Source organism: Rousettus aegyptiacus, unplaced genomic scaffold, assembly GCF_014176215.1.
Source record: "Rousettus aegyptiacus isolate mRouAeg1 unplaced genomic scaffold, mRouAeg1.p scaffold_m13_p_9, whole genome shotgun sequence".
Taxonomy (NCBI): domain Eukaryota; kingdom Metazoa; phylum Chordata; class Mammalia; order Chiroptera; family Pteropodidae; genus Rousettus; species Rousettus aegyptiacus.
Genome location: NW_023416312.1, coordinates 58878790 through 58905947, shown reverse-complemented (window position 1 = coordinate 58905947; position 27158 = coordinate 58878790). Strand labels below are relative to the sequence as shown.

Sequence of the window (27158 nt, the reverse complement as noted above, 5' to 3'; positions counted from 1 at the left end):
TGCTGTTGTTGAAGTCAGCTTGTTATTTTTTATTTTTATTTTCTGTTTGCAGCTAAAGGACTCTGGTTAAACCAAACTCAGTGAATTGGTACCATTTTATTTACCTAGTAACGTAGGTTAGAAACCCGAGAATGCTCGGCTGATAATGTACTCCTATACCATCAGTCACAAAGTCTGATATTGATTCTACTTCTTAAATCTTTCTAATTTGTCTCTCTATTCTTATTGCTACTGCCTTAATTCAGGCTTTTGTCTTGCCTTAATTGCAGCAAAAACTTTTTAATTGGTCTTTTTGCTTCTGGTTTAGTCCCTTCAAATATATTCATACTGAGGTACATGTTTTCTGAAAACCCAAATCTGATAATGTTACTCCACTATTTAACACACTTTGTGGTTCCCCACACCTTTAAAGATGAGTTTGAATTCCTTAACTTAGCACAAAAGACAATTTATAACTAAGACCCTCTCCGCAATTCTTATTGAATAAAAAATAAAATACTAGTTTTTGTGTTAACATGAAACTACCCCCCCACTCGCCCACACACACATGGTACAAACCAATAGGCAGGAGATATTTTCAAAACATTCCTCCAAAAGACCTTAACTCTTGAAGGGGAAGACTCTGTTTTATTCATCTTTGTAATCATAATGCCTACTCATAGTAGACACATGATATTTAATTCCCTTCACTCTTTCCTAGGTTGGATATGCCCCAGTAATTCCTCAGTGGCATTATTTCATTCTATTTCTTTGTTACTTTGACTTTTTTCCCTAAACCAAAATGTACACTTTATCAGGCGAGGTCAAAAGCAGCCTTTCAGCTTCTTCCTGGGCCACTTGGACCACTCCCTCTATGAAACCAGCCATTATGCTGTGATAAATCTAAGCTACATGGAGGAGGCAAATGTTGCTCCAGTTGACAGATTCAGCTGAGTTCCTAGCCCACAGCCAGCATCAGCCACTAGTGATGTGAATGAGCCACCTTGAACATTCAACCCGAACTTTTCAGTGAGCCCAAGAATTGCCCAAATGAGCCTAGTCAGCCCATAAGGGTGAGAAACAAAAATAGTTTTAACTTTGGGGTGGTTCGTTACACAAGAGATCATCAGAACACTTTTCCTCATCCTATCGTGCATCTAAAAAAAATCACATAGGTAAACTTGCTCATGTTATAGGATTTAACTTTCTTTTCTCATCATACTATCATCTAGTCTAACGAGTTTTTCCTCTTAGGACAAGCATTCAGAGAAGCTAACCTAGATGATTCAGCATTAATCTACATCTCAACAGTACTGAGCTCCTCTTTAAAAGATTAAATATATTCATTTAATTTTTTTAAAAAAAATTAGTGATAATACTGATTATAGGATTTCAGTAATTCCAGGCTCGTGATGAAGTATTCAGAAATTTGGGTACTCTGAATGTCTATCCTAGAACTCTTATATTGATAGCTATTAAACCCATAGATAGCTTCATCCCTACACTTGGTCTCCAGGAGCCAATCCCTCTTCTCTTTGCATTAGAAAGATATTTAACAACAGTATACCACTGACATCTCATTCCCATTTCTTAAGACATCATCTCAACAATCTGTAAGAAATGAATTCTAGGGACCTGTGCCAATAATTTACCCATTGCCCCTCAACTCTACTCCCATCATTCTATACTTTGCTCTGTACATTTCCAAGGCTCTCTTGCCAACTTAACTTGCTCTTAGAGTTTTCCAATAGAAGGCACTGGCAGATCAGAACAGAAAGCCAGAGGAAGAGAAATGTTTCCTGCTTTCAGCTCTGATGAGTGGAAGTTGTTGGCAGAAGTTGTAGTAGCAGCAGTAGTAGAGTTTCTACTCCTGGTTAAGGTGATGCTACTTTCACAGATCTACAATTGATAGTGATATCTCTAACAGTGCAATGGTAGGTACAATCTTGTGAGCTTCATTCCAGGAATATTAGTTTTTGATCTCTGGGTATCATTTCTTCTTCTCTTGCCCACTCCCCTTTCCCCTGCCATTCCTTTCAAAATCTTTGTAACATTCTTTTTATTAAATTCCCAAGAATAATTACTCCTTATCTGGCTGGACCCTAAGACCACAGAGTACTCACAGATGAGACTATCTGACCCACTGATGATCTTCAAGAAACTGATATAGAAATAGCATCAAAAGACTTAAAGCAGCAAAATATTGTACTATTTAAAAGAATGCTTGTATTGTAAAGAATAACACATACAGAAAAGTGAGCAAACAGAAACATATGACTCAATGGTTTACCAAGAGTCAGCCATATAACCAGTAACCAGATCATGAAAGAGAATGTTACCAGCACCCGAGAATCCTACTGCCTCTCTTCAACAAAGGTAACCATTAACCTGATTTCTTTTTTTATACCTTTACCACCAAAATATGTATCCCCAAACCTGAATCATTTAGTTATTCTATTTTTTGAACTGCCACATACATATAATCAAATATGCATTCTTCTGTCTGGTTTCTTCCACTAAACATATTTCTGAGATTCAGCCATTCATTTTTTTCATTATTTTTCTTTAACTAAAAGTCATCTCCAAATGTATCTTAATGTAATACCCAATAAAATTTATATAGTGAGAAATTATTTAAATGGCTGCATCAGCATATCTTTGGTAAACCAACTCCTGATATAGGATCCAGTTCAAAAAATGCTTCATATATGTTAGCTACTACTACTACAGAACTTGGTAACATATTACTTTATATAAGATCTTACATTGAATCATACAAAATTCTTCAGAGATTAATTTTATTATACATTTTACATACCTTATTTTCCTTAAATTCTCATACCAATTTTGTGAGTTTTATTTATTTTTATTTATTATGGTGACATTGGTTAACAAAATCCATTAAGTTCCAAGTGCACAATTCAACAGTAAGGCATACATATATATATTTCATTGGGTGTTCACCACTTGTAGTCAGGTTTCTTTCTGTCACCACATATTTGACTCCTTTTATCCCATCTACCTCTCCCCTCCCCTCTACCCTCTGGTAACCACTAGTCTATTGTCCATGTCCATGATTCTCTGTTTGTTTGTCCTGTTCGTTGGTTGCTTTTAGGTTTATGTCCCACATGTAAGTGTTATCATCTGATTTTCAACTTTTTCTGTCTGGCTCATTTCACTTAGCATGATTATCTCGAGGTCCATCCATGTTGTTGCAAATGGTAGTTTTTCATCTCTTCTTATGGCTGAGGAATATTCCATTGCATATATGCACCACAGCTTCTTTAGCCAATCGTCTATCGTAGGACACTTCAGTTGCTTCCATTCCTGGCCACGGTGAATAATGTTGCTATGAATATCAGTGTGCAGATAGCTTTCCAGATATGAGTTTTCAAGTCTTTGGGGTAAATACCCAGTAGAGGTAGATCAATTCTTAGTTTTTTGAGGAACCTCCACACTGTTTTCTATAGTGGCTATACCAATTTGCACTCTCACCAGCAGTGTATGAGGGTTCCTATTTCTCTGCATCCTCTCCAGCACTCGTTTTTACTTGTCCTGTTGATAACGTTATTCTAACAAGTGTGAGATGATATCTCATCGTGGTTTTGAATTGCATTTCCCTAATAGCTAGCAACAATGAGCATCTTTTCATATGTTTGTTGGCCATTTGTATGTCTTCTTGGGAGAGGGGTCTGTTCAGATCCTCTGCCCGCTTTTTGATTGGATTGTTTGTTTTTTTGTTGTTACTGAGTTGTATGAGTTCTTTGTATATTTTGGATATTAGGCGCTTATCGGAAGCTTTGCTTGCAAATACATTCTCCCTTTCAGATGGTTGTCTCTACCTTGTTGATGGTTTTTTTCACCGTGCAGAGCCTTTTAGTTGGATGTAGTCCCATTCATTTATTTCTGCTTTTACTCCCCTTGCCTTTGAGGTCAAATTCATAAAATCCTCTTTAGGTCCAAGGTCCATGAGTTTAGTTCCTATGTTTTTTTTTCTATGCACTTTATTGTTTCAGGAGACATAGCTTTAGATATAAAGAGCTAAGCTTAAAAGGAAGATATGAGTGAAAAGTTACATTTTCAAACCAATCGACGGCATAGTGAATATACACAAGTATGATGGGAATGGAAAGCAAAGACAACACTTTCAAATAATAAAAGTGACACCTTTTAGTGCTAGGCAAAAACACGCAAACCCTGATCCAAAGGGTAGAAAGTGAACATCTCTGACTCCTGATTCTGATGATTAAATAGCTACCACTGTTTCAGTGGTTCCCAACACTTTAGGTATAAAGGCCCCTTCTTAAGATTAAAATAAAAATCTCACTTCACCCACTCATACCTACAATAGATGTCCTTTTAGTACTTACGGACTGAGAAAAACACTTATTCATTTAAAGATCTGTAGACTCCTGCATTAAATACCTTTCCCTCCTCTTCAGGGGTCCATGGTCCAAAGAGTGGAAACTATTACAGATCATGGAGGTGCAAGAGTTCATGGACACTTTATTGTAGCCAAAGCCCCTATAGATTACACAGCTACATATCTCCTCATTGGCAAACAGAGTCTCAAAGAAAACTGAATATAGAAAATTATAAAATATTGCCAAAATTAAAAAAAAAAAACTAGATCGCTGTACTATGCTCATGAATAAGAAAACTCATTACTTTAGTATGTTAACTTTACTCAAATTGATATATAGATTCAATACAATCTCAAAAGAAATGCCAACAGTTTTGTCGTGGAAATCAACAAGAAAATTCTAAAATTTATATAGAAACGCAAAATCTTAAACAAAAATAAAGCTGGAAAGCTTATACTATCAAATATCAAGAACTATAGTAATCAGATATCAATAACTGTATTATTATAATGCTACAGTAATGAGACCATGTGGTGTTTGTGCAATGATAGTCAAGTAGACCAATGAGAAGAGTGACATCAGCAAAAAGTCCACATAAGACATCACTTGCTCATATTCCCCTCTCAACATCAATTATGTATCCATCTACAGACTAAGTGCTTTTGTGGGAGCAGTGGATTCCAAGTAAGAGATTGTAAAACCCTGGTACAGTTTAAGAATGCAAAGAGAGCTGTTTTAAGAAGACAGACCTAAACCCAGGCTGCTAACTTGCCTCCACAGGCCCAGAAATAGCTCTGTACTCCTGATGACTCAGCTACAGCCCCATTTACCTTTGGTTCTGTCACCAGCACCATACTAAAGGAAAACTTTACATTTAAATGATATTAAAGACTTCTTTATTGGATTAAACATGGCAGAGTGAGAGACATCCCCAAATCTCTCCCCTTGAAACAACAAGTTGAACATCTAAAACTCAACAAAAGACACCCAAACTGCACACCAGCATGTCTGAGCATGGGATCTGTGCATAAGAACTACCACAGGTGAAAACCCGGGTGTCCAGTGGTGGACTGGAAGAAATAAAGAAGCAGCCTCTCATAGCCCCTGGAGCTCCCTGTAGGAGGAGGGAGAAGGTAGAATGTGTGGTGACTTCCCTGAAAAGCCTTGCCTGGGCATGATGTGAGCTCCATGCGGCCAGAGGCAGGGTCAACTCATCAGGGCAGAAAGCAGAGAAGTGGACAGCAGAGAAGAAACAGTTGATTTCTTTCCAGCTGCTGTTGCAAAAATGAGGTTGAGACGCAGTGCCCATGCTCCAAACCTAAACCCAGAGGGCACCTCCCCACGTACCCTGAAACTGATCACACGGAATCCCAAAGGAATCTGAGCAAATGGTACCAAAACAGTTGATAACACTGACAGGAACTGAGAGTGTAATGAAACATCTATAAGAGAAAAAAAAAGACATTATTAAGACTTTATATAAGGCAGAGATCCAAGAGCCTTAGACATCACCTACTGGAAACCAAAAGAAAAGTGCCTTCTTTGCAACAGGCTAAAGAGAGACCTTTATATAATAAATATTCTTTCTGGAAAACCAGCAGAATACACCACCATTAATGCCCAGGTGAAGAAATAGTCAATTAAACACCATGAACAGCCAAGGTGACAAGGACCCTCAGAAAGAAAGAGAAAAATCTCCAGAAAACAAGCTTATAGACATAGAAATATGACACAAATGACAGAGAATTCAGGATGGGACTTCTGAAAAACCTGAGTGAGATCCCTCCCAAACAACTCAAATCAACAACTTCAGGAATTGAAAATACAACTAGATGAACAGAGCAAGGAAATTGAAACCCTCAAAAAGAACGAAATAGAACTTCTGGAGATGAAGAACACACTGCAAGAATTGAAAAATGAAATAGCAAGCTTGGGAAAGAGAGTAGACCAAATGGAGGAAAAGATCAGTGATACTGAAGACAGAAATCTGGAAAAAGATCAGAAGGAAGAAGAGAGAAATTGAAGAATGAAAAATAATAAAAGAGAAATTCAAGAACTAGCTAATACCATCAAGAGAGGAAACATAAGGATTATGGGCATTACTGAAGGTGAGGAAAAGGGGCAGGGATTAGAAAGCATTTTCGGCCAAATAGTTGAGAAGAATTTCCCAAATGTAAGGAATTTCCCAAATGATCTGGAGCTTGGAAATCAAGAAGTCAGCAGAACACCCAATTACCTCAACCCAAAAAGGCCTTCACCAAGACACACTGTATTAAAGTTATCAAAAATCAATGACAAAGACAGAATTATCAGGGCAGCCAGAGAATATAGGATGGTAACTTATAAAGGATGGTAACTTAAAAAATAACAAAACAAAAAATCATAATTAGGAGTAAAGTGACTATCAGGCAAATAGAAGCAGAGGAGTGCAATATTTACTAAGAACAGGGCATTATAAGATTAAACAATAAGAAGAGAATTGCTATAGCGAGATAATAATGAACATTCAGCATATATAGGGACAAACTGAGTTAACAATGACTGAAAAGGAGAGGGAGGATTCAAAGATCCAAATTTGCAAAGAGGAATAGAAATAAGGCATACACAGAAGAAAATGGATGACCGTGTGTGTGTGTGTGTGTGTGTGTGTGTGTGTGTGTGTGTGTGTCTGTATAACATTATGCTTTACATATTTGTAATGGTAACCAGACATCAAAGTTTCAGAACTAAAGTATATAATACAAGAAGAACCGGAAGGAAAGCCCCCAAACCCAACCAAAAATAAAGAAAACAGAAGCAAAAGGACAAGGAAGCAATGGAAACACTGAGCTTCCAGAAAGCAAAAGATAAAATGGATATAAGACTTTATATTTCAATAATCACCCTAAATATAAATGGACTGAACTCACCGATAAAAAGGCACAGAGTTGCAGATTGGATCAAAAAACAAAACCCAACCATATGCTGCTTCCAAGAGACACATCTCAGCTCCAAAGACAAATATACACTCACAGTGAAAGGGTGAAAAATGACATTTCAAGCAAATGACATTCAGAGAAAAGCAGGAGTGGTGGTACTAATATTGGACGGAATAAACTTCAAAAAAAAAAAAGGTAAAGAAAGATGGAGGGACACTTCCTAATGATAAAGGGAATCATGCACCGAAAAGACATAAAATTTATTAATATCTATGTTCCGAAATAGGGAGCCCTGAAATATGTAAAGCAATTACTAACAGAACTAAAGGGAGAAACAGACCAAACCACTATTGTAGTAAGGAACCTAAATACCCCACCGTCAGATATGGACAGATCATCCAAAAACAAAATCGATAAGGAAATAATATCCTTAAATGACGCATTCGACCAACTGGATGTAAGTGACATTTAGAGAGCCTGCCATTCCCAAACTGCTGCTCATATATTCTTCTCTAGTGCACATAGAACATTCTCAAGGACCAACCACATACTGGGACACAGGTGTAGCCTCAACAAATATAAGAGTTGAAATCATACCAACCATACTCTCTGATCATAATGCTTTGAAAATAGAGATTAACTGTAAAAAGAAAGCAGATAGAACCACAAATACATGGAGATTAAACAACATAATACTGAAGAATAACTGGGTCCAAGGAGAAGTAAAAAGAGAGATCAAAAAATACATAGAAATGAATGATAATGATAGTATGACATATCAAAACTTTTGGGACATGGCAAAAGCAGTCACAAGAGAAAAGTTCATATCATTACAGGCCTACCTCCAAAAACAAGAACGATCCCAAATAAATAACCTAATACTTCATCTCAAAAAAGTAGAAAAGGAAGAACAAATGAGACATAAAGTCAGCAGAAGGAAAGCAATAATCAAAATTAAGAGCAGAAACAAATGAAATTGAAAACACCTCCCCCCAAAAAAAACAATAGAAAAAATAAATGCAACAAAGAACTAGTTCTTTGTGAAGGTTAATAAAATTAACAAAGTCCTGGCTTGACTCATTAAAGAAAAAGGAGAAAGGACACGAATAAATAAAATCAGGGATGAAAGAGGGGAAATCACAACTGACATCACAGAAATACAAAGGATCAAACAATGCTATGAAAAGTATATAACACCTAATTTAAAAACCTAGAAGAAATGGACAAGTACTTAGAAAAATACAACCTTCCTAGACTGAATCAAGAAGAACTGGAAAATCTAAATAGACTGATCAGCAGTATGGAAATTGAAACAATCATTAAAAACCTACTAAAAGTATAAGTCCAGGACCAGATGGCTTCACTAGTGAATTCTAAAGTACATTCAAAGAATATTTAACACCGATTCTCCCCAAACTCTTCCAAAAAATTGAAGAGGAGGCAGTACTTCCTAACTCATTTTATGAGACCAATGTCACTCTTTTACCAAAACTTGGTAAAAATAAAAAAAAGAAAATTACAGACTGATATCTCTCATGAACACAAATGTAAAAGTCCTAAATAAGATACAGCGAACTGAATGCAGCAACATATTAAAAAGATTATAAACCACGATCAAGTGGACTTCATCGCAGGGATAATTCAACATATGGAAATCGACTCATGTGATAGACCACATAAACAAATTAAAAAATAAAAATCATATGATCATATCAATAGATGCCAAAAAAGCCTTTGACAAGAGACAGCAGCCATTTACGATCGAAATTCTCAACAAAATCAGTATAGAAAAAAAGCACCTTAACATAATAAAGGCCATACATGACAAACCCTCAGCCAACATTATACTTCATGGTGAAAAAATAAAAACCTTCCCTCTAAGATCAGGAAGAATACAAGGCTGCCCACTGTTGCCACTGCTATTCAGTATAAGACTGAAAGTCCTAGCAAGTGCAGTGAAGCAAGATAAGTATATAATAGGCATCCGAATAGGAAACGAAGAAGTCAAACTATTACTATTTGCGGATAACATGATTCTCTATACAGAAAACTCTAAGAACATGACTAGAAACAATAAGCAAATACAGTAAAGTTTCTGGATACAAAATCAATGTTCAAAAATCCATAGCATTCCTATATTCCAATAATGAAGTGTCATAAAAAGAAGTGAAAAAAATAATTCCTTTTGCAACTGCAACAAAAAGAATAAAATGCCTAGGAATAAATCTAATAAAACATGTGAAAGCCCTATATAATGAAAACTATAAGACACTATAAAAAGAAATTGAAGAAGATACAAAGAAATGAAAAGATATTCATGTTCTTGGATTAGAAGAATCAATATAGTTAAAATGACCTTATTACTTAAAGCATTATACAGATGTAATGCAATCCCCATCAAAATTCCATTGGCATTTAAAAAACAAATTGAACTAAAAAATCGTCTGATTAGTATGGAAGCACAAAAGACTCCGAATCACCAAAGCCATACTGAGAAAAAAGAACAATGCTGCAGGCATCACTCTGCCAGACTTCAAACTATACTACAATGGACAATAATCAAAACAGTATGGTGTTGGCAGGAAAAGAGACACATGGAGCAGTGGAACAGAATCAAGAGTCCAGAAGTAAACCCAAGTTTATATGGGCAAATAAATATTGAAAGAAGTGCGAAAAACATACAGAGGAGAAAGTAAAGTCTCTTCAATAAATGGTACTGGGAAAACTGGAAAGCCACCTGCAAAAGAATGAAACTACACTGTTGTCTATCACCACATAGCAAAATTAACTCAAAATTATTAAGGTCATGAATATTAGACCTGAAATAATAATTTGTGCAGAAGAGAACATAGGAACTGAACTCATGGACCTTGGACTTAAAGAAGATTTTATGAATTTGACCTGAATGGTAAGTGGAGTAAAAGCAAAAATAAATGAATGAGACTAAATCAAACTAAAAAGTTTCTGCACAGCAAAAGAAACCATCCACAAGGTAAAGAGACAGTCATCCAAATGGGAAAATATGTATACACACACAATGGAATATTAGCCATAAGAGAGATGAAATACTGCCATTTGCGACAACATGGATGGACCTCGAGATAACCATGCTAAGCGAAATAAGCTATACAGACAAAAAGTGGAAAACCACATGATATCACTTATATGCGGGATATAAACTGAAAGCAACAAGCAGGACAAACAAACAGAGACATGGACTGCATATAGACTTGTGGTTACCAGAGGGTGGGGAAGAGGAAGGATGTAGATGGGGTAAAATGGGTCAAACATGTGGTGACAGAAGGGAATCTAACTATGGGTGGTGAACACAATGCAATATGTGCTTCACAGTTGAAATGCACACCTGCAACTTACTGGATTTTGTTAACCAATGTCACCATTAAAAATAACGAATTAGTTAAATAAATAAATAAATAAGAACAGAATGAGGTACTGATACATGTTTCCTAATGTTAAAATCATTATGCTAAGTGAAAGAAGCCAGCCACAAAAGGCCACAATGCTGTATGATTCCATTTATATGACATATTCAAAATAGTCAAATTCGTAGTGACAGAAGTGATTAGTGGTTGCCAGGGGCTGGGTAGAAGGGGAAATGGAGAGTGACTGCATAAGGGGTATGGGGCTCCCATTTGGTGTAGTGAAAAGTTCTGGAACTAGAGATTGGTGATGTTGAACATTATAAATGTACTTAATGCTACTGAATTGTACACTTTACAATGGTTAAAATGGTAAACATTTTGCTATGTGCAATTACCAGGATAATTAGTAAAATGTAAAACAGTCCTCTTACTAAAACTAGTTTTCAAAAGTACTTAAAGAAATCTAATATAGAATACAAAATATAAAATGTTTAAGAAGTCAAAGTTAACCCTTTTGGTGTTAGAATAAGAAACAAAATGCTAAGAAAAAAAACTAGTGCTCATTACTGTCAAGGAAAAATCTGAGATCTAGACTAAAGGGAGCTAATGTAGTTAGTTATTAGCCAATATGTCTACTCTTATGTAAGTAGCTGATAGTGGCAGGGTTTTTCAAGAAGTGTAGATCCCAGCAAGCCTCAATTACTGTCCAACCCTATAACCTGTCATAGGCCAAGAATCTTCGAGTACTGTCCTTCAGCTCAGTTCATTTCCAAACACAAGGGAAATGACTCTTTGAAGTCAGGGAGAGCAGAAAATCATACTATTCCTAGCTCCCCATCCAGCTCAACACACTCATTTTCCCTACTCTAGCTTTCTATGCACTTGTAAAGGCTAAATTGCAGAGATGGAATACTTACTTCAGTGTAGTGGGGTAAATGTCCAGCAGGGGGAGATGGTAGGTTATCCTAGATTCAGGAATAATATAGAATTCTAAACATGACTAAGAATGACATAGAGCACCTTAGAAACTGGGTTAAGTTTTTGAAATAAGCCTAATTTTTACAATTCACCTGAAATTAAATAGATTAATACTTTTTTTTAACAATTATTCATTTATTTAAAAACGTAAAAGTTTCCAAATTATATTTAAAATATTCACTCTAGATATATCCTCAATTCAGAATAGGGAGAATTAACTAAATATTTTGTTAAAAATCTAGTTGTGCTTTATTTGCTTGAATACAGCCATTCTAGCTATATTAATTATTTTATTCTCAGTAGAAAAGTATGCAAATGCCTCTAAAATTGTTCAAAAACTTTTTTAAAAGAAATATTAGTGATTTTTACCCACAATTTCAAAACCTACTTCCACTTATCTGTATTTTAGAATTCCAGTATATCTGTTTTCCTTGCTGACTCTAAATTATCTCAAATAAATATGTAAATCTGATATTCACCATTAAGAATCCTTAATCCAGCACTTTAGACCACCTAACCAGGCTACAACCCAGATTCTTAAAAGTACTTGATAGCTGCACAATTACCTCATACAATTCTCTCTGTGTATTCATAATTTCCTAGACCGGAAGGAGACAAGGTATGAAATAAAAGAGAAGGAAATCATGATTTTATGACTATAATTCTTCTAAATTTGTTATTATCCAAAAGATAATTACTATGTAAACACAAGATCTTTAGGATTACTCATCTTATCCTTTTCCAAAAGAAGACTTCGAATGGTCCTTACAAGATTTTTAAATGAGCTTAGTGATAATTCAAAAACATAAAATTCATCTATTTAAAACTAAATAAAATTCAGTGGTTTTTATTGTATTTAGAACACTTTCATCATCTTAAAAAGAAATCTCATACCCATGAGCAGTCACTCCGTCTTTGTCCCTTGGGGCTGCTATAACAGAATACCAAACACATAAACAACAGAAATTATTTCTCACGTTTGTGGAGGCTAGGAAGTCCCAGATCAAGGTGCTGGTGGATTCAGTGTCTGTTGAAGGCCCACTTCTTGGTTCATAGACAGCCATCTTCTTGTTATAACCTTATCAGTTGAATGGGATGAGGGAGCTCTCTAGGGTCTCTTTTTAAGGGCACTCGTCCCATTCATAAGAACTCTACCCTCATGGCCTAATTACCTCCCAAAGGCCCTGCCTTCAAATGTTATCACACTGGAGATTAGGTTTCAACACATGAATTGGGGGTGAGGGAGGCCACAAACTTTCCATCTATTGTACCTCCATTATCTACCACCCTATCCCCATTAGCCCTAGACAACCACTTAACTTTGTCTTTACGGTTTTGCCTAGTGCAGATATTTTCATATAAATGGAACCATACAATGTGTTCATTTGTGACTGAATTATTTCACTTCAAATGCTTTTGAGGTTTGTCCATATTACAGCATGTATCACTTCTTCATTCCTTTTATTTGTGCCAGTGTTTCATTATACTGAAATAGCATATTTTATTTATTTATTCATCAGTTGGATATTTGGGTTGATTACACTTTTGGCTATAATGAATAATGCTGCTATGAATATTTGCGTATAAGTTTTTATGAAAACGTTTTCATTTCTCCTAGGTATATAGCTAGGAGTGGAATTGCTCAGTCATATGGTATTTCTATCTTTAGATTTTTGAGGAACTGTCAAATTATATTTCAAAGTGGCTACACCATTTATAATTTAATCAGCAATGAATGTTTCGATTTGTCTATATCCTCACTCATCTTTTTTTATTATAGCCATCATAATGGGTGTAAAGTGGTAACACACTGTGGTTTTGATTTGATTTTACTTAATGACTAATGATGTTGAGTGTCTAGTCATGTTTTTGTTATCCATTCACATACGTTTCTGGGGAAAATATCTATTTGGATCTTTTGCCTATGTTTTAATTGGGTTGCCTGTTTATTATTGAATTGTAAGAGTTCTTTATTTACTCTGGATACAGATGCTTATCAAATATATGATTTGTAAATATTTTCTCCAATTTTGTGCAATTTCTGTTCCCTTTCTTGGTGGTCTTTGAAGCACATTTTTAATTTTGATGAAGTTCATCATGTTTTCATTCATCATTTGTGCTTTTGTTATCATACCTACAAAATCACTAACTCAAGGCCACAAAGATTTATTCGTTTTATGTCGAAGTTTTAAAGTTTTAGATATTATTTAGGTTTGTGATTCATTTTGAGTTAACTTATACATATGACATGATATAGGAGTCCTACCAGATTCTTTTGCATGTGTATATCTAGTTGTTCCAGCCTCATTTTCTGAAAAGACTGTTCTTTCCTTCATTGAACTGTCTTGGTACCCTTGTGAAAAATCAAATTGATATCACTTATATGTAGGGTATAAACCTAAAAGCAACCAACGAACAGGACAAACAAACAGAGACTCATGGACATGGACTATAAACTAGTGGTTACCAGAGGGTAGGAGGAAGCGGGTAGGAGGGAGGTAGATGGGGTAAAAAGAGTCAAATATGTAGTGATAAAAAGAAATCTGAGCAGGGAACACACAATGCAATATATATTATATATATTATATATATCTTAATATATATATATATATATATATATATATATATATATATATATGCCTTACTGTTAAATTGTACACCTGAAACTTACTGGATTTTGTTAACCAAAGTCACAAAAACAAACAAATAAATCAAATTAAACTTAACTTGGTCCTTAAAAAAAATCAAATTGATCCCAGATTAACAAACAGGCTCATTTCTGGACTCTCAATTCTGTTCCGTTGATCTGTGTGCATCCTTATGCCAGCACAACACTGTCTTGATTAGTGTCATTCTGTATTAAGCTTTGAAATCAGGAAGTGTGAGGTCTCTGGCTTTGTTCTTTTTCAGTATCATTCGTGGCCCCTAGCATTTCCATTTGAAGTTTAGGATCAGCTTGAATATTTCTACAAAATGCTAGGTGAGGTTTGATAGGGATGTACTGAAACTGAAGATAAATTTGGGGAGTATTGCTATCTTAACAATATTCAGTCTTCTAATCTATGAAATGTCTTTGCATTTATTAGATATATTTTACTTCCTTTACACAGTGTTTTGATATGGTGTGTCACATTGAAGTTAAACCAACTTTACATTACTGGGATAAACACCAGTTGGTCATTAAGTATAATCCTTTTTGTATGTTGCTAAATTTAATTTTCCAGTATTTTCTTGAGTATCGTCAACATACACACTGTTTTTCAACTTTGGGGCAACATCAGAAATTATTCCTTCATATTCCTTCAAAGTTTTTTCTGTCCTTCTGTCTCCTCCTCTGGTATAGCCATTATAAGAACGTTTGTGTGCCACATTTCTCTAAAGCTCTGTTCATTTTTCTTCACTCTTTTCAAGTCCAGAATTTCCACCTGGGGTGTGTATCTGTGTGTACTCTTTTACTGACTTTTTTTTTTTGATGAGTCATTGTCATCATATATTCCTTTATTTAAACATGGCTTTTTAAAGGTCTTTGAATATATTTATAATAGCTACTTTGAAGTCCTTGTCCACGAAGTAAAACATATGATGCTCCTTAAAGGCAACTTTTACTTTTTTTTTCCTGTTATGGGTCACATGTTTCCTGTTTCTTTGCACATCTTATAACTTTTTACTAATCTGAAGTTTAGGTAATATATTGCAGTAGCTATGGAAACTGACTGCCTCGCTCCAAGGTTTGTTGCTCCAAGGTTTAATAACTCAGCTACACTCAATCTATTCCCATCCCACCCCAATGTGCAGCCTCTAATTTTCCTGTTAGTATTTTTTTCTTATCTTTAAACCTGGCTTCCTAAGGGTCCTCCCTGGGTCAGAGTTGTGCTTAAGCCCTTGAATCAATAAGGTTTTCATTTTGGCTATTTGATCTGTGTGGCTTGGATACTACTTCCACACTTCAGGGACTTTTACAAGTTTGTCCCATATTTAGTCAAGGTCTAATAACAAAGCAGTTTCCTCTCCAGTTGTCCCTGAGAGTGTGGCCTTAGGTATGTGCACATTCTTTCATATCACCAGGCCTCCTTTGCTGTCTCTTTCGCTGATCTTCCTGCTAAACTTCCGGGTACAGTCTGCCTCTACTGGTATCATACCATGCTTTTGGCCTCCACTAATTATTAGTTGATTTTTATTTTGGAAAATTCACTGAAGGCATAAATTGTTCCACAGTCCAAATAAAGTTAGGCACCTCAATCAGGGACATGGTGTTGCCAGTCTTTGAGGTTTTCTATGACCCCCTCCTTCACAGAACCTCTCTCTGTATTATGGAACAGTGTCTGGGAGAGATGGGAGCTACCATTTGGCTTGGCAACCCCACTGGAATACCTCTTTTGTAACACCAACTGGAAGGGGTGGTGGTGTAGCCTCTAGTTAGTAGTTGTAGCCTCCTACTACTATTACTGGTTCTACAGATTTTGAATAAAATGGTTTTCAATTCCTTGTAAATCCTTTTATCATTCAACAGAGACTTCAAATGATTATCTTTGCTAATTTTGAACAAGTAGTCAGATATTTTTTTGCAGAGACCTATTTTGAATGCTGTACATTACCATCTGAAAGTTCTTTGCATTACAATTTTCAACTGACTATGCAGAAACTGGTGATCAAGTTCCTGCATTTAACATAGTGCACAAAGCTGATTATAAATAGAAAAATTAATTTCTAAATTTTAAAAGTTAAAAATGTCTAATTAAAACAATTATATACTTTATTCTCTCATTACCCCTGGTAACAAAAAGTTGCCTACAAATAGATACAAGGGGAAAATACGGCATATGAAAAATTCAGTATTGTTAAATTTTATGATAATAACTGTGCTTTTGTATCTAAGGCTGGGATACTCATAACTGCCCAGGATGTCAAACTATTAAATAGGTCCTTTTTCATTCATACTTTCAGCACTTTTTACAGAAAGACTCAGGCAACATCCGTTCACCCAGAGAGTAAAGAATAGAAAATGCACATTACCTCAGTAGGCTACTGCCTTCTTGGATAGATAGTCTCTCATTGCGTTTCTTTAAGTCATACTTTGGCTATACAAAAGGTAGAAAATGCTTTTATATTGTTTTTCCCTTTTGGCTTCTCAATGAAACTTTATAGATTTTCTACCATTTTATATGTCAAAACTTTGAAAAGTAGACATTAAAATCTAAATTTTACCAAATAGGGAATCAAGAGACAAAGTACTTAAGTGGCTTTCAAGGTCACACAATTCATTAATGACAAACCTAGAACTAGACGCAATGGAAGGACTTCCCAACATTCAGCCTTCAATTCTGTGTACCAAATCTAATTAGATATACTAATATTCTTCCTGGCAAGCTGTAAAAAAAAATTGATTTTATTGTTATATACTTAAAAGTGGACTTTAATTCACATGTACTATTATGCTCCTTGGAAAGCTACCCTTTTCTGAATATTATGAAAATAAAGCACTGGTAATTCAGGTTAATGATATATTCTGTTAAACACTATTGCCCACTGTCTTAGTCAGATCAGGCTTCTATAACAAAAATGCCACAGACTAGGTGGCTTAAAAAAAACCCAGAAATTTATTTCTCACAATTGTGGAGGCTGGAAGTCCAACATCAGGGTACTTGCATGGCAGGTTCTGGTGAAAGTCTTCTTAGCTTGTAGACAGTTGCTTTCTTGCTATATCTTCACATAGTGGAGAGAAAGGTCATATCTTTCTTGTCTCTTCTGATAAAGGCACTAATCCCATTCATGAGGACTCCATCTTCATGACCTAAATACCTCCCAAAGTCCCCACCTCCATATACCATCATATTTGGGGTTAGGGTGTTAACATATGAATTTCAGGGAAGGACATACAAACATTCAGCCCACAGCATCCATATCTATTAGAAATAGAATTTCCTTATGACTCTATTTTAAAACCTAAAAATTTAAATGAAGTGAAAAGTAAAAAGAAATCTTAAAAAATATATTACCAATTTTAGAGATTCTTTTTTTTTCTTTACAGTAAATCATTTTGTGATATAAAAGGTAAAGAGAGAATTACTACTATGTTGATAAAAGTTATATGAAGTACCACAGACTTATCTACGTTTCTTTCTAGATTATGCCCAAGGCCTAGAGGAAGAAGTTATGATAAAAAGGAAAATAAAATGCTAGAAATCTAATAACTTTATCATTGAACAGTAAGTCAATATTTATGTCAAAAATTTTACACAAGTACTAAAAAACTATTCTTTTTATACAATTGGGATTGTAAACCAAAATTTCTATATTTTTCTAGAAATTTTTTCACTGAAGGAAAAGAGCTATTCTTATACAAATCTTGTTTTACTTTCCCATGAAGATTCTTCAAGAGTTTTCAAATAATTAGGTTTGGCTTATTTGTATAGCCATATATTTAATCTTAAGTGAATTAAAACACTGATCAAGAGAACAATTGGGGCAAAAAAGATCTCAGGGAATAATAAACAAATGGCAAACCTAAGGGAAAATTTTTTTCTTCTGTAACATAAATTTACGTTTAGAAAAGTTTCTTCAATAGTAAATAATCTGAATATTGCTAGGAGTTAAATAATCAAATCCCTTCTCACAATGGAAAGTTCTATGTGATCTTAAAGATCAAACTATCATATTCTGAAAAACAACATTAACAGTTATTAGGAGGACAAACTTAAAAAAAAGGAGAATTCTCTATATGAGGTTACCTATTGGGGAAGCTATCACATTTATATTAAAGCAGCTAAAGCTTTTTTCCAGGTATACAGGCAAAATCCCACACCATTAAATACTCCTTTTTAAACACTTTCATCACTTGGCTTCCAGCACACCAGTCTCCTGACTTTTCTTCTAGCTCACTGGAGGGTTCTTCTCAGTCTTTTGCTGGTTCCTCCTCTTCTCTACTTCTTAATGTTAGTATACCCCAGGGCTCAGTCCTTTTATCACTTTCTCTTTCATAGCTGCACTGTGATCTCATCCAATGTCATGGTTATTCACCAATGACACCCAAATTAATTCTGGCAGGTCCCAACTTGTTCCTTGAACTCTAGACTTAGATATCCAACTGCCTACTCAGTATCTCCAACCTAACATGGCCATAATAGAACTCTTGATTCCATACTTCACCATATCCATTCCTCCTCCAGTATTTCTCACTTCTGCATCCTAGAATTCACCCAGATGCTCAGTCAAAAGGCTAGGAGTCATCCTTCATCCTCTTTTGCTCTCCTTATACCCGTTATCAGCAGATTCTATCTTCCTTTAAGTAGAGTCTGAATCCAATATCTAACCACCTCCTCATCAACCACACTAGCCTAAGACTCTTGTCCGGAATGCTGTAATAATCTAACTTGTCTCGTTTTCACCCTAAATCCTCCTCAGTCAAAACTTCACCCAGTAGCTCAATACAGGTAAGTCCAATTATGTTATTCTTCTGGAACTCAATCCTTCTAGTGGCTTCCCATTACATATCCATACTGAGCTATAAGGGCCTTCATGAACTGCTCTCCAGCTTCCTCTTGTTTCATTTCTTACCATTCCTCTCCCTTAATCACTATTTTATATCCTTACAGGCCTCTCTGCTATTCTCCAAACAGTCCAAATAAGTTTATATTTTTAAGCCGTTTCAATTGACTTTAACTCTGCCTAGAATGCTCTTTTTCCAAATAGTCACATGGTCCATGTACTTATTTCATTAGGGTCTCTGCATATGTCGCCAGCTCAAACAGGCCTTCTTTAACCAATTTATCTAAAATAGCGACCATCTCAACATTCTGTCACTATTCCTTGCTTTTTCTTTATAGCACCTGATATCATATATTTATTTACATTTTTATCATCTGTCTCCTCCAATGGAATATAGTAAATTCCACAAAAGCATGTACTTTGTATTGGTAACAGCATGCAGAAGACTATCTGGCACAAAGTAAGCTCAATAAATGTGTATTGAATCCAAAAATGAATGAATAAATGGGATTCTATTCTGAAAATTTACCCAGTAATATTGTTTAGGGTTTTGTTTTGCTTTGAAAGAGAAAAAAGAACTACAAAAATGTAGTTCTTAAAATCAAAAATTGTTTGATTTCTCTCAAATGATATGAATTTTATTAAAAGGGAGAGTTATCTAGTAGCACTGAAGCAAAATTTTACAGTAAATTTCCAGCATATTTTAGCTATTATACAAATTTTTTAAGCTTCATAATTATCCCTGAAAATAAAGTTGCAATTAATTAATTTGTGTCTGAAGACTTAAAAAGGGATATATACACGACACACAAAATAGAGCAGTTTCATGAAATCAAACCAGTGATAAACAGGAATGTCTCGATTATCCCACAATTCTCTCCTCTTTCTTCTGTCATCAAATTGCTACCAGTGAAGGCCAACGAATCTACCAACTACATAGAGCTGGCTTTTAGAGTTAGTAATGTATCCTGCTAACTTGGTGTTGGTACTGTTGTTCACAGTAAGAACAGTGGCAGTAATGGGAGGAGGTTGGGGGGGAGGCAAAAAAAGGCAAAGGGACTAAGAGGTACAAAAGGATAATTGCAGAATTGACATAGAGAGGCAGAGAATAGCTTGGGAAGATGGTTAATAATGTTGTAATAAATATGTAAGGGGGGAATCACTATGCTGTACACCTTAAACTGGTATATTATTGTATGCCAACTATAATTGAAAAAAAACTCATTGAATTGTACAATGTAAATACAAGCAACTAATTGTCTATTGTATTTCAATAAAGCCAGAAAAAAAGTGGCAATATCCACAGACCTTTCATGGAGGCAGCACAGAGTATTTTGCATGAATATGTCCATCATTTAACTGTCACTGTTTTACCCCTTCTCTTTCATCAAGGCAGCTTATACTCCACAATGTAAAAAATCCCACCACATGACGATGTAGCTCTTTATATAAAATGTGTTAAAAGGCAAAGCTTAATAATGAAATCATTTTTCACTAGTAGGGTAAAGAATTTAGATCCTGAAAAACAAAATTAACCACATTGAAGTTCTCCTGAGCCATAGATAGAAAGCCAGCCTAAGCATTCACTAAGAATGTCAGTCTGCTGGTGAAAAGAATTTGGAAACTCAAGTTGAGCCAGTTGGCCTCTCTAGCAAAAAGGAAGGAAATTAGTCCAGTATGCTCTGTTTGTTTCTGTCAGCATTCATTTCATGTTGATCATGGGATTTATGTTCTCTGATCAGGGGACAGAAGAACGATGAATACTACTTCTTATGAAAAGCTTCAAGCCTTGTAACCCCTCTGAAAATAAATAGTCCAAATACCAGTTCCATTTCTTTCCCTGTAGGCACAAAAAGGGGGAAATTACTCATCAAATATTTACTATGTTTATTCTCTACCTCCTCTTCTTTGCCTAGAAAGAGTTCCCAGTACCCTGGGTACACATATGAAGAGTTAGCTCAGAGGAGACAGGTTCACAACTGGAACTCAATCATTAAGTAATATTCAAACCAGAAAGCACCCAATGTTTAAGGGCTAAACATTCTTTTTATCGCACTGGCAAAAAAATTAGCTGTTCAACTGAGTAAGTACTGTGAAATGGAAATGGGTCATCATTCCCACTCTCTAGGAATTCAGCATCTAAAATAAATAACATAGGAACAGACATTATTATATTACTGCCTATGTTAAACATGTACACAGCAGAGTTTCTGTAATAACAAGACAACTGTGTTCGGTTTTGTTGAATTAGCCTTATTATAGACACATTTTGAATACATGAAACTGCACTCTAAAATGAGACACACGGTCACAATAAGAGTTAAACTATGAATAGTTACATCTTTAGATAAGACTATAGAAACTATGTGTCAGTAAATTCACATAAATTAATTCAAAAAGCAAACACTTTACTTTGATTTTTTGGAGGCATTAGACTTAAGATATGGATAAAAGTGAAAGTATAAATTCTTTTGATGATATAAAGTTGTATAAAATCCCTGAACATGATAAAATAAATGTATTTACCCGAATAGAGCTCACGTGTACTGTTCTTTCTTCTGGCTGTTCCTTAAAACACACACACACACACAAAAAAAATAAGGAAGTGGCATCATATGGAGATGGAAATATTTGGCTAGCAAAAATTACCAGAAAATTAAGATGGCTATTTACTGTCTGATTCATTTGCTACATTCTATTCCTACCATCACTCTTGGATTCTTCTAAATAAACATCTACTATAACCTTCCAAATTTCTTCCTAGAAGCACAAAGAGAAGGAAAATAAAATCACATATGCTAAAGTGGGCACAATTTTGCTAATCTATGGCCTCATTTTTTTTAATTCTGTGTTCAGCCACTGGGATGAAGATGGAATTACCAGAGAAAAGGCTTTTTCTGAGGAATAAGATACCCACCAAACTGAGTCTTGAAGGATGAGGAGAAAGTCTAGTAAGGCAGTCTGTGTACACAGCAGATTCTATAAAACTCTGTAATTCCTTATGAAAACTCAGACTTAAGTGACCCCATTTATTCCCTGGCCTTACCTATCACCTACTGAGAAGTTAAAAAGTGTTTTGAAACTGATGAAATACAGTCCATGCTGATGAAGTCCATACATATTTTGCTAGTTCCAACCCCTCAACTGAGCTCCAAGTCCCCATTTCAAACCACTTACTTACATTTATTCTTAGATGTCTAACAGACACCTCAAACATAAGTAGGTTAAAACAGAACTTGATTCTCAACTTGCCTTCCCCAGATAAACGAAATAACCTCTCCTGTTCTTTCATTGGTATTCCTCTTAGTAAGAAATGGAACCACCATCAACTTAGTTCCTCAATTCATAAGATTCAAAAGTCCTTTTCTTTTTTTCATTCCCACTTCTAATCAAGCTATCATTAGGTCATGTCTGTTCTACCTCTGTAATACATCTCAAATCATTCCACTTCTATCCATCTCTACTACCACCACTCGAATACAAACCAATATCGGTATCTCTTATTTAAACTCTATCAATAGCCTCATGGTTGGTGGCCCTGCTTCCATGTGGGCCTCCTTTTATTACTCTTATCCTCCATGAAAAAGCCAAAGTGATATCCATTAAACACCAACTCAGACGATACTACAACCCTGCTTAAAAATCCTTTGTTTCCCATGGCACTCCTAACAGATGTGTAAGATAGATGATGGCCCCTGTATCTCTCTAACCTTACCTCATTCCATTTCCCTCTTGTTCTTGAACCACTAAGTCAAACTGGCCTGCTTTTTCCCCTTGAACCGCTTGAGTATTGTTCTGTTCCCAATGCCTGGAACACTATTCCAGCTATCTCTAGGCTGGCTTATTCTCATCTTTTAGAAGAAATCTCAGATCAAACATTACCTCTGCAAAAAGGCCCTCTTGAACACTCATCCTCAACAACTCTCCAGTCACTCTCTCTTTCATCCCACCCTGCTTATGTCCCTCTCAGTCTTTCTCAAAATTTAAAATTATCATGTCTACTTATTTCATTACTTGCTTATTGCTTGCTCTCATTAACATATAAACTCCATTTGGGTAGAGATGGTATCCATCTTCTTAAGCACTATATTCCTAGTGCAAGATGCATAATGGACACTAAATAAATATTTGTTGAATGAAAAAAAACAACTAGCTATTAATTCAAAGGTAATTTATGATAAGAAAACTTGCAGCTTCAGAATTTCCTAAAATGTAGGCTCTAGAAATGTTCACAATATTTCAGCTCATTAAGAGAGATGAGTTCTTTGATACTGAGAACTGATTGACCAAATTAAACTACCGAATCATCTCCAAAATTCTGGCTAATTTGAAATATTTCTAATGTGATAATTCAGTAAAATAAAATTGCCAAAATTAAATCATACTAACATGGTATCAGAGGTTATTTTTACCACCTCAAACGTAATTTGCTTAGACAGTAAGATATTGGTGATAATGAAGGCAAACTCAAAAGGCACTCTTTTAAAAGAAAGAGTAGTATCAGAACCATATATAAACATCATTGATTACAAAAATGGCAGTTTCACCTTCTGCCAAATGTGCTCTATGCCACTAGAATTTAACCTTCCAAAACCAGCCATCCTTAAACATTTTAAAAACCATTTTGTCATTTAAAAGAATATATAAATTCTTGATCCTGCAAAATAAATTTGCTTACCTATGTCCAAATTGTTAATATTTACTACTTTATAGAGACTGAGCCTTATAACTAACACATTACACACACACACATACACACACACACACATATTGTCTAGGAGAAAAAAAATTGGCTTATGAAAATCAATTCTATTCTGATTCATTATATGTTTTTCCAAATAAGAATTGGATGCAACTGTGCTGACAGGGTATGGAGAAATGGACACCCATTCATTGTTAGCGGTAATGTAAACTGGTGTAACCTCTACTGAAAGCAATTTGACAGTACCTAACAAAATTAAAAGATATATCCTCTTGAAAACAATTCCACTTGGAGCAGTTTTATGCAGCAAACAAACCTGCATATGTTTGAAATGATGCATACGGTTCAGGAAAATTTACTAGAGTATAATTTAATAGCAAGATTAGACACAATTTAAATGCTCAACTTATAAATAATATGTTTAACTTATATTAGCGCCATACAATGAAATACTACAGACATCGAAAAGAATGAAGCAGACCTTTATGAACAAATAGGAAATGAAAGCCAAGATATTAAGTCAAATAAATCAAGAAGAAAAGTATGTATGGTATATAGTTTTGAAAAAGATTATTTACACAGACATATAAACAGTATGTCCCTGGAAGGATATTTAAGAAATTGAGAGTGTTTGCCTTATCATAAAAAGTGTCCACATGGAGTTGCTCTCTCAGGATGAGATCATGAGGAATTCTGGGAACCCACTCCCCAGCAAAATGGGCAAAGCTGGCAAAAACGATTTTTAAGACCCAGCACTTAATGTCTCTAGAAATTATACTAAGGACATACAGCAAACATAAAAATATTTCTTAAAAAAAATACTAAAATTTCATAGGAACAGAGAGTGTGTGGGTCATGGAAGCCATGACCTGTTTCTTCCTAGTGAGTATGGCCAAGGAGTCGGGGCTGTAAACACCTACATTAAAAATAAAGGAAGATCTCAATTCAATAATCTAACCTACTGCCTTAAAGAAACTAAAAAAGGAGGTCAAACTAAAACCAAAGCAAGAAGGAAGTAAATTATAAAGATGAGAGCAGAAATAAATTAAGTAAAGAATATGAAAAGTCACACAATTTGATTTCAAAACTTACTAAAAAGTTACATTAATTAAAACAATGTGGTATTAACATGAAGACATACAGACCCATAGAAGAGGATAAAGAGCTCAGAAATAAACCCTCATGTATATGATCAAATGATCTTTGACAAGGTGTCAAGACCACGCAAAAGGAAAAGAATAGTCTCTTCAACGAATGGTGCAGGAAAAACTGGGTACCTACAGGCAAAAAAATAAAGTTAGAACCTTACTTTACATCATACAAAAATTAATTCAAAATGGATTAAAGACCTAAATATAAGACTTTAAAAAGTACAAGAAACAAAAGCAAAAAGAAACAAAAAAATAGCCAGTAGGACTACATCAAACTTAAAACTTTTATGTATCAAAGGAAGCAATCAACAGAATGAAAAGGCAACCTACGGAATGGAAGAAAATTTCTGTAAATCTTGTATCTGATAAGAGGTTAATATCCAAACTTTTTATATAAAGAACTCCTACAATTCAACCATAAAACAAAACCCCAAATAACCTGATTTAAAAAAATAGGGAGAAGACTTCAAAAGACATTTCTCCAAAAAAGATATACAGGTGGCCAATGAGCATGTGAAAATATTTTCTACACCATTAATCATTACAGAAATGAAAACAAAAACCACAATGAGATATCACTTCATATCCATTAGGGTAGCTATTAAAAAACAAACAAACAAACAAATAACAATAACAAAACAAAATAATAAGTGCTGGTGAATAAATGGAAAAACTGGAACCCCCGTGCACTACTGGTATAAATCTAAAATTGATATGGAAATGCCTATGGAAAACAGTATGGTGTTTCATCGAAAAAGTTAAAAGAGAATTACTGTATGACTCAGCAATTCTACTTCTGGGTATATAACCACAGGACCTGAAAGCAAGGACCTGAACAGATAATTTTATAACCATGTTCACAGCAGCTATTATTTACAATAGCCAAAAGTTGGAAGTAACCAAAATGTCCATCAAAGAATGAACAGATAAACAATATGTAGTACATTACTGAATATTATTCAGTCTTAAAAAGGAAGGATATTCTGACATGCTACGACGATGTGGACAGACCTCAAAGGCATTATGCTAAGTGAAGTAAACTATTTACAAAAGGACTTACTATATATGAGGTACCAAGAGTAGTCAAACTCAAAGAGACTGAAAGTAGAATTAAGGTTGCAAAGGGCTATGAGGAGGAGGGAATAAGAAGATATTATTTAATAGATATAGAGTTTCGGTTTTATAACATAAAAAGAGCTCTGTGACTGGATAATGTTAACAGTGGCACAACAGTATAAACGTACTTAATGTCACTGAGCTCTATACTTGAAATGGTTAAGATAGTAAATTTTACATTATGTGTATTTAACCACAATTACAATTTTAAAAAAATTTAAGTAGAGAAGAAACAATACACCAAAATTTGGTACTTTGAAAAGATCAAAATTGATAAACCTTGAGCTAGACTAAATAAGCAAAAAAAAAAAAAAAAATCCAAATTACCAGAAATGAAAAGAGGGAAAGCACTTTATAGAAACAAAGGATTCTAAGGTAGACCAATAAATTTTGTGAAATGGACAAATTTTAGAAAAAACAACTAAATGTTGAGAGTGACTCAAGATAAAAGAGAATATCTGAATAGATCTCTAACAAGAAAAGACATTAAACAGTCATTTAAAACCTTCCCACTAAAAAATGCTCATGACCATATGGCTGTACTAATAAAATCTATCGAATATTTAAAGAAGAATTAGTCCTTTATGAACTTTTCCAAAGAGTAAGAGAGAGAATACATTCTTATTCTATGCGGCTAAAATTAATCCGAAAGTAAAACCAAAGACATCACAAAGAAAAATCGATATCCCTGATCCTCCACAAACTACTAGGAAACCAAATATGGCAATGTGCAAAGCGATTATTTCCCATTACCAAGTGGGTTTATCCCAGGAATGTAGGGTTGGTTAAACATCAAACATCAATTAATGTAATACGCCATATCAGTAGAATAAAAAGCAAAAAGCGCATGTTATGTTTGTAGAAGCAGTAAAAGCATTTCGCAAAATTCAACACCTTTTCATGATAAAAACATTCAACTAAAAACAAAAGGGAAGTTCCTCAACTCAATAAAGGGCACCCATGGAAACTCCTAACATCATACTGGTGAAAAACTGAATTGTTTCCCCCATGATCAAGGAAAAAACAAACTTGTTCATTCTTGCCACAGTTCTTTAATGTTCATTGTACCTGATGCTCTAGGG

General features: G+C 34.9%; 1 protein-coding gene across 4 annotated transcripts in view; it reads right to left on the bottom strand.

The window, feature by feature from the left end:
* Positions 1 to 19718: 19718 nt before the first annotated feature.
* The window catches only part of CENPI (centromere protein I), a 64710-nt gene continuing 57270 nt past the window's right edge, over positions 19719 to 27158 (bottom strand). For all 4 annotated transcript variants that reach the window (XM_016132179.2, XM_016132177.2, XM_016132176.2 and 1 more), the window contains exons 20-21: positions 21634 to 21675; positions 19719 to 20947 (exon numbers count right to left, since the gene is read on the bottom strand). In XM_016132179.2, the coding sequence (XP_015987665.2) occupies positions 20846 to 20947; positions 21634 to 21675 (144 nt within the window). In that variant the 3' untranslated portion in view covers positions 19719 to 20845. The remainder of the gene's footprint in view (positions 20948 to 21633; positions 21676 to 27158) is intronic.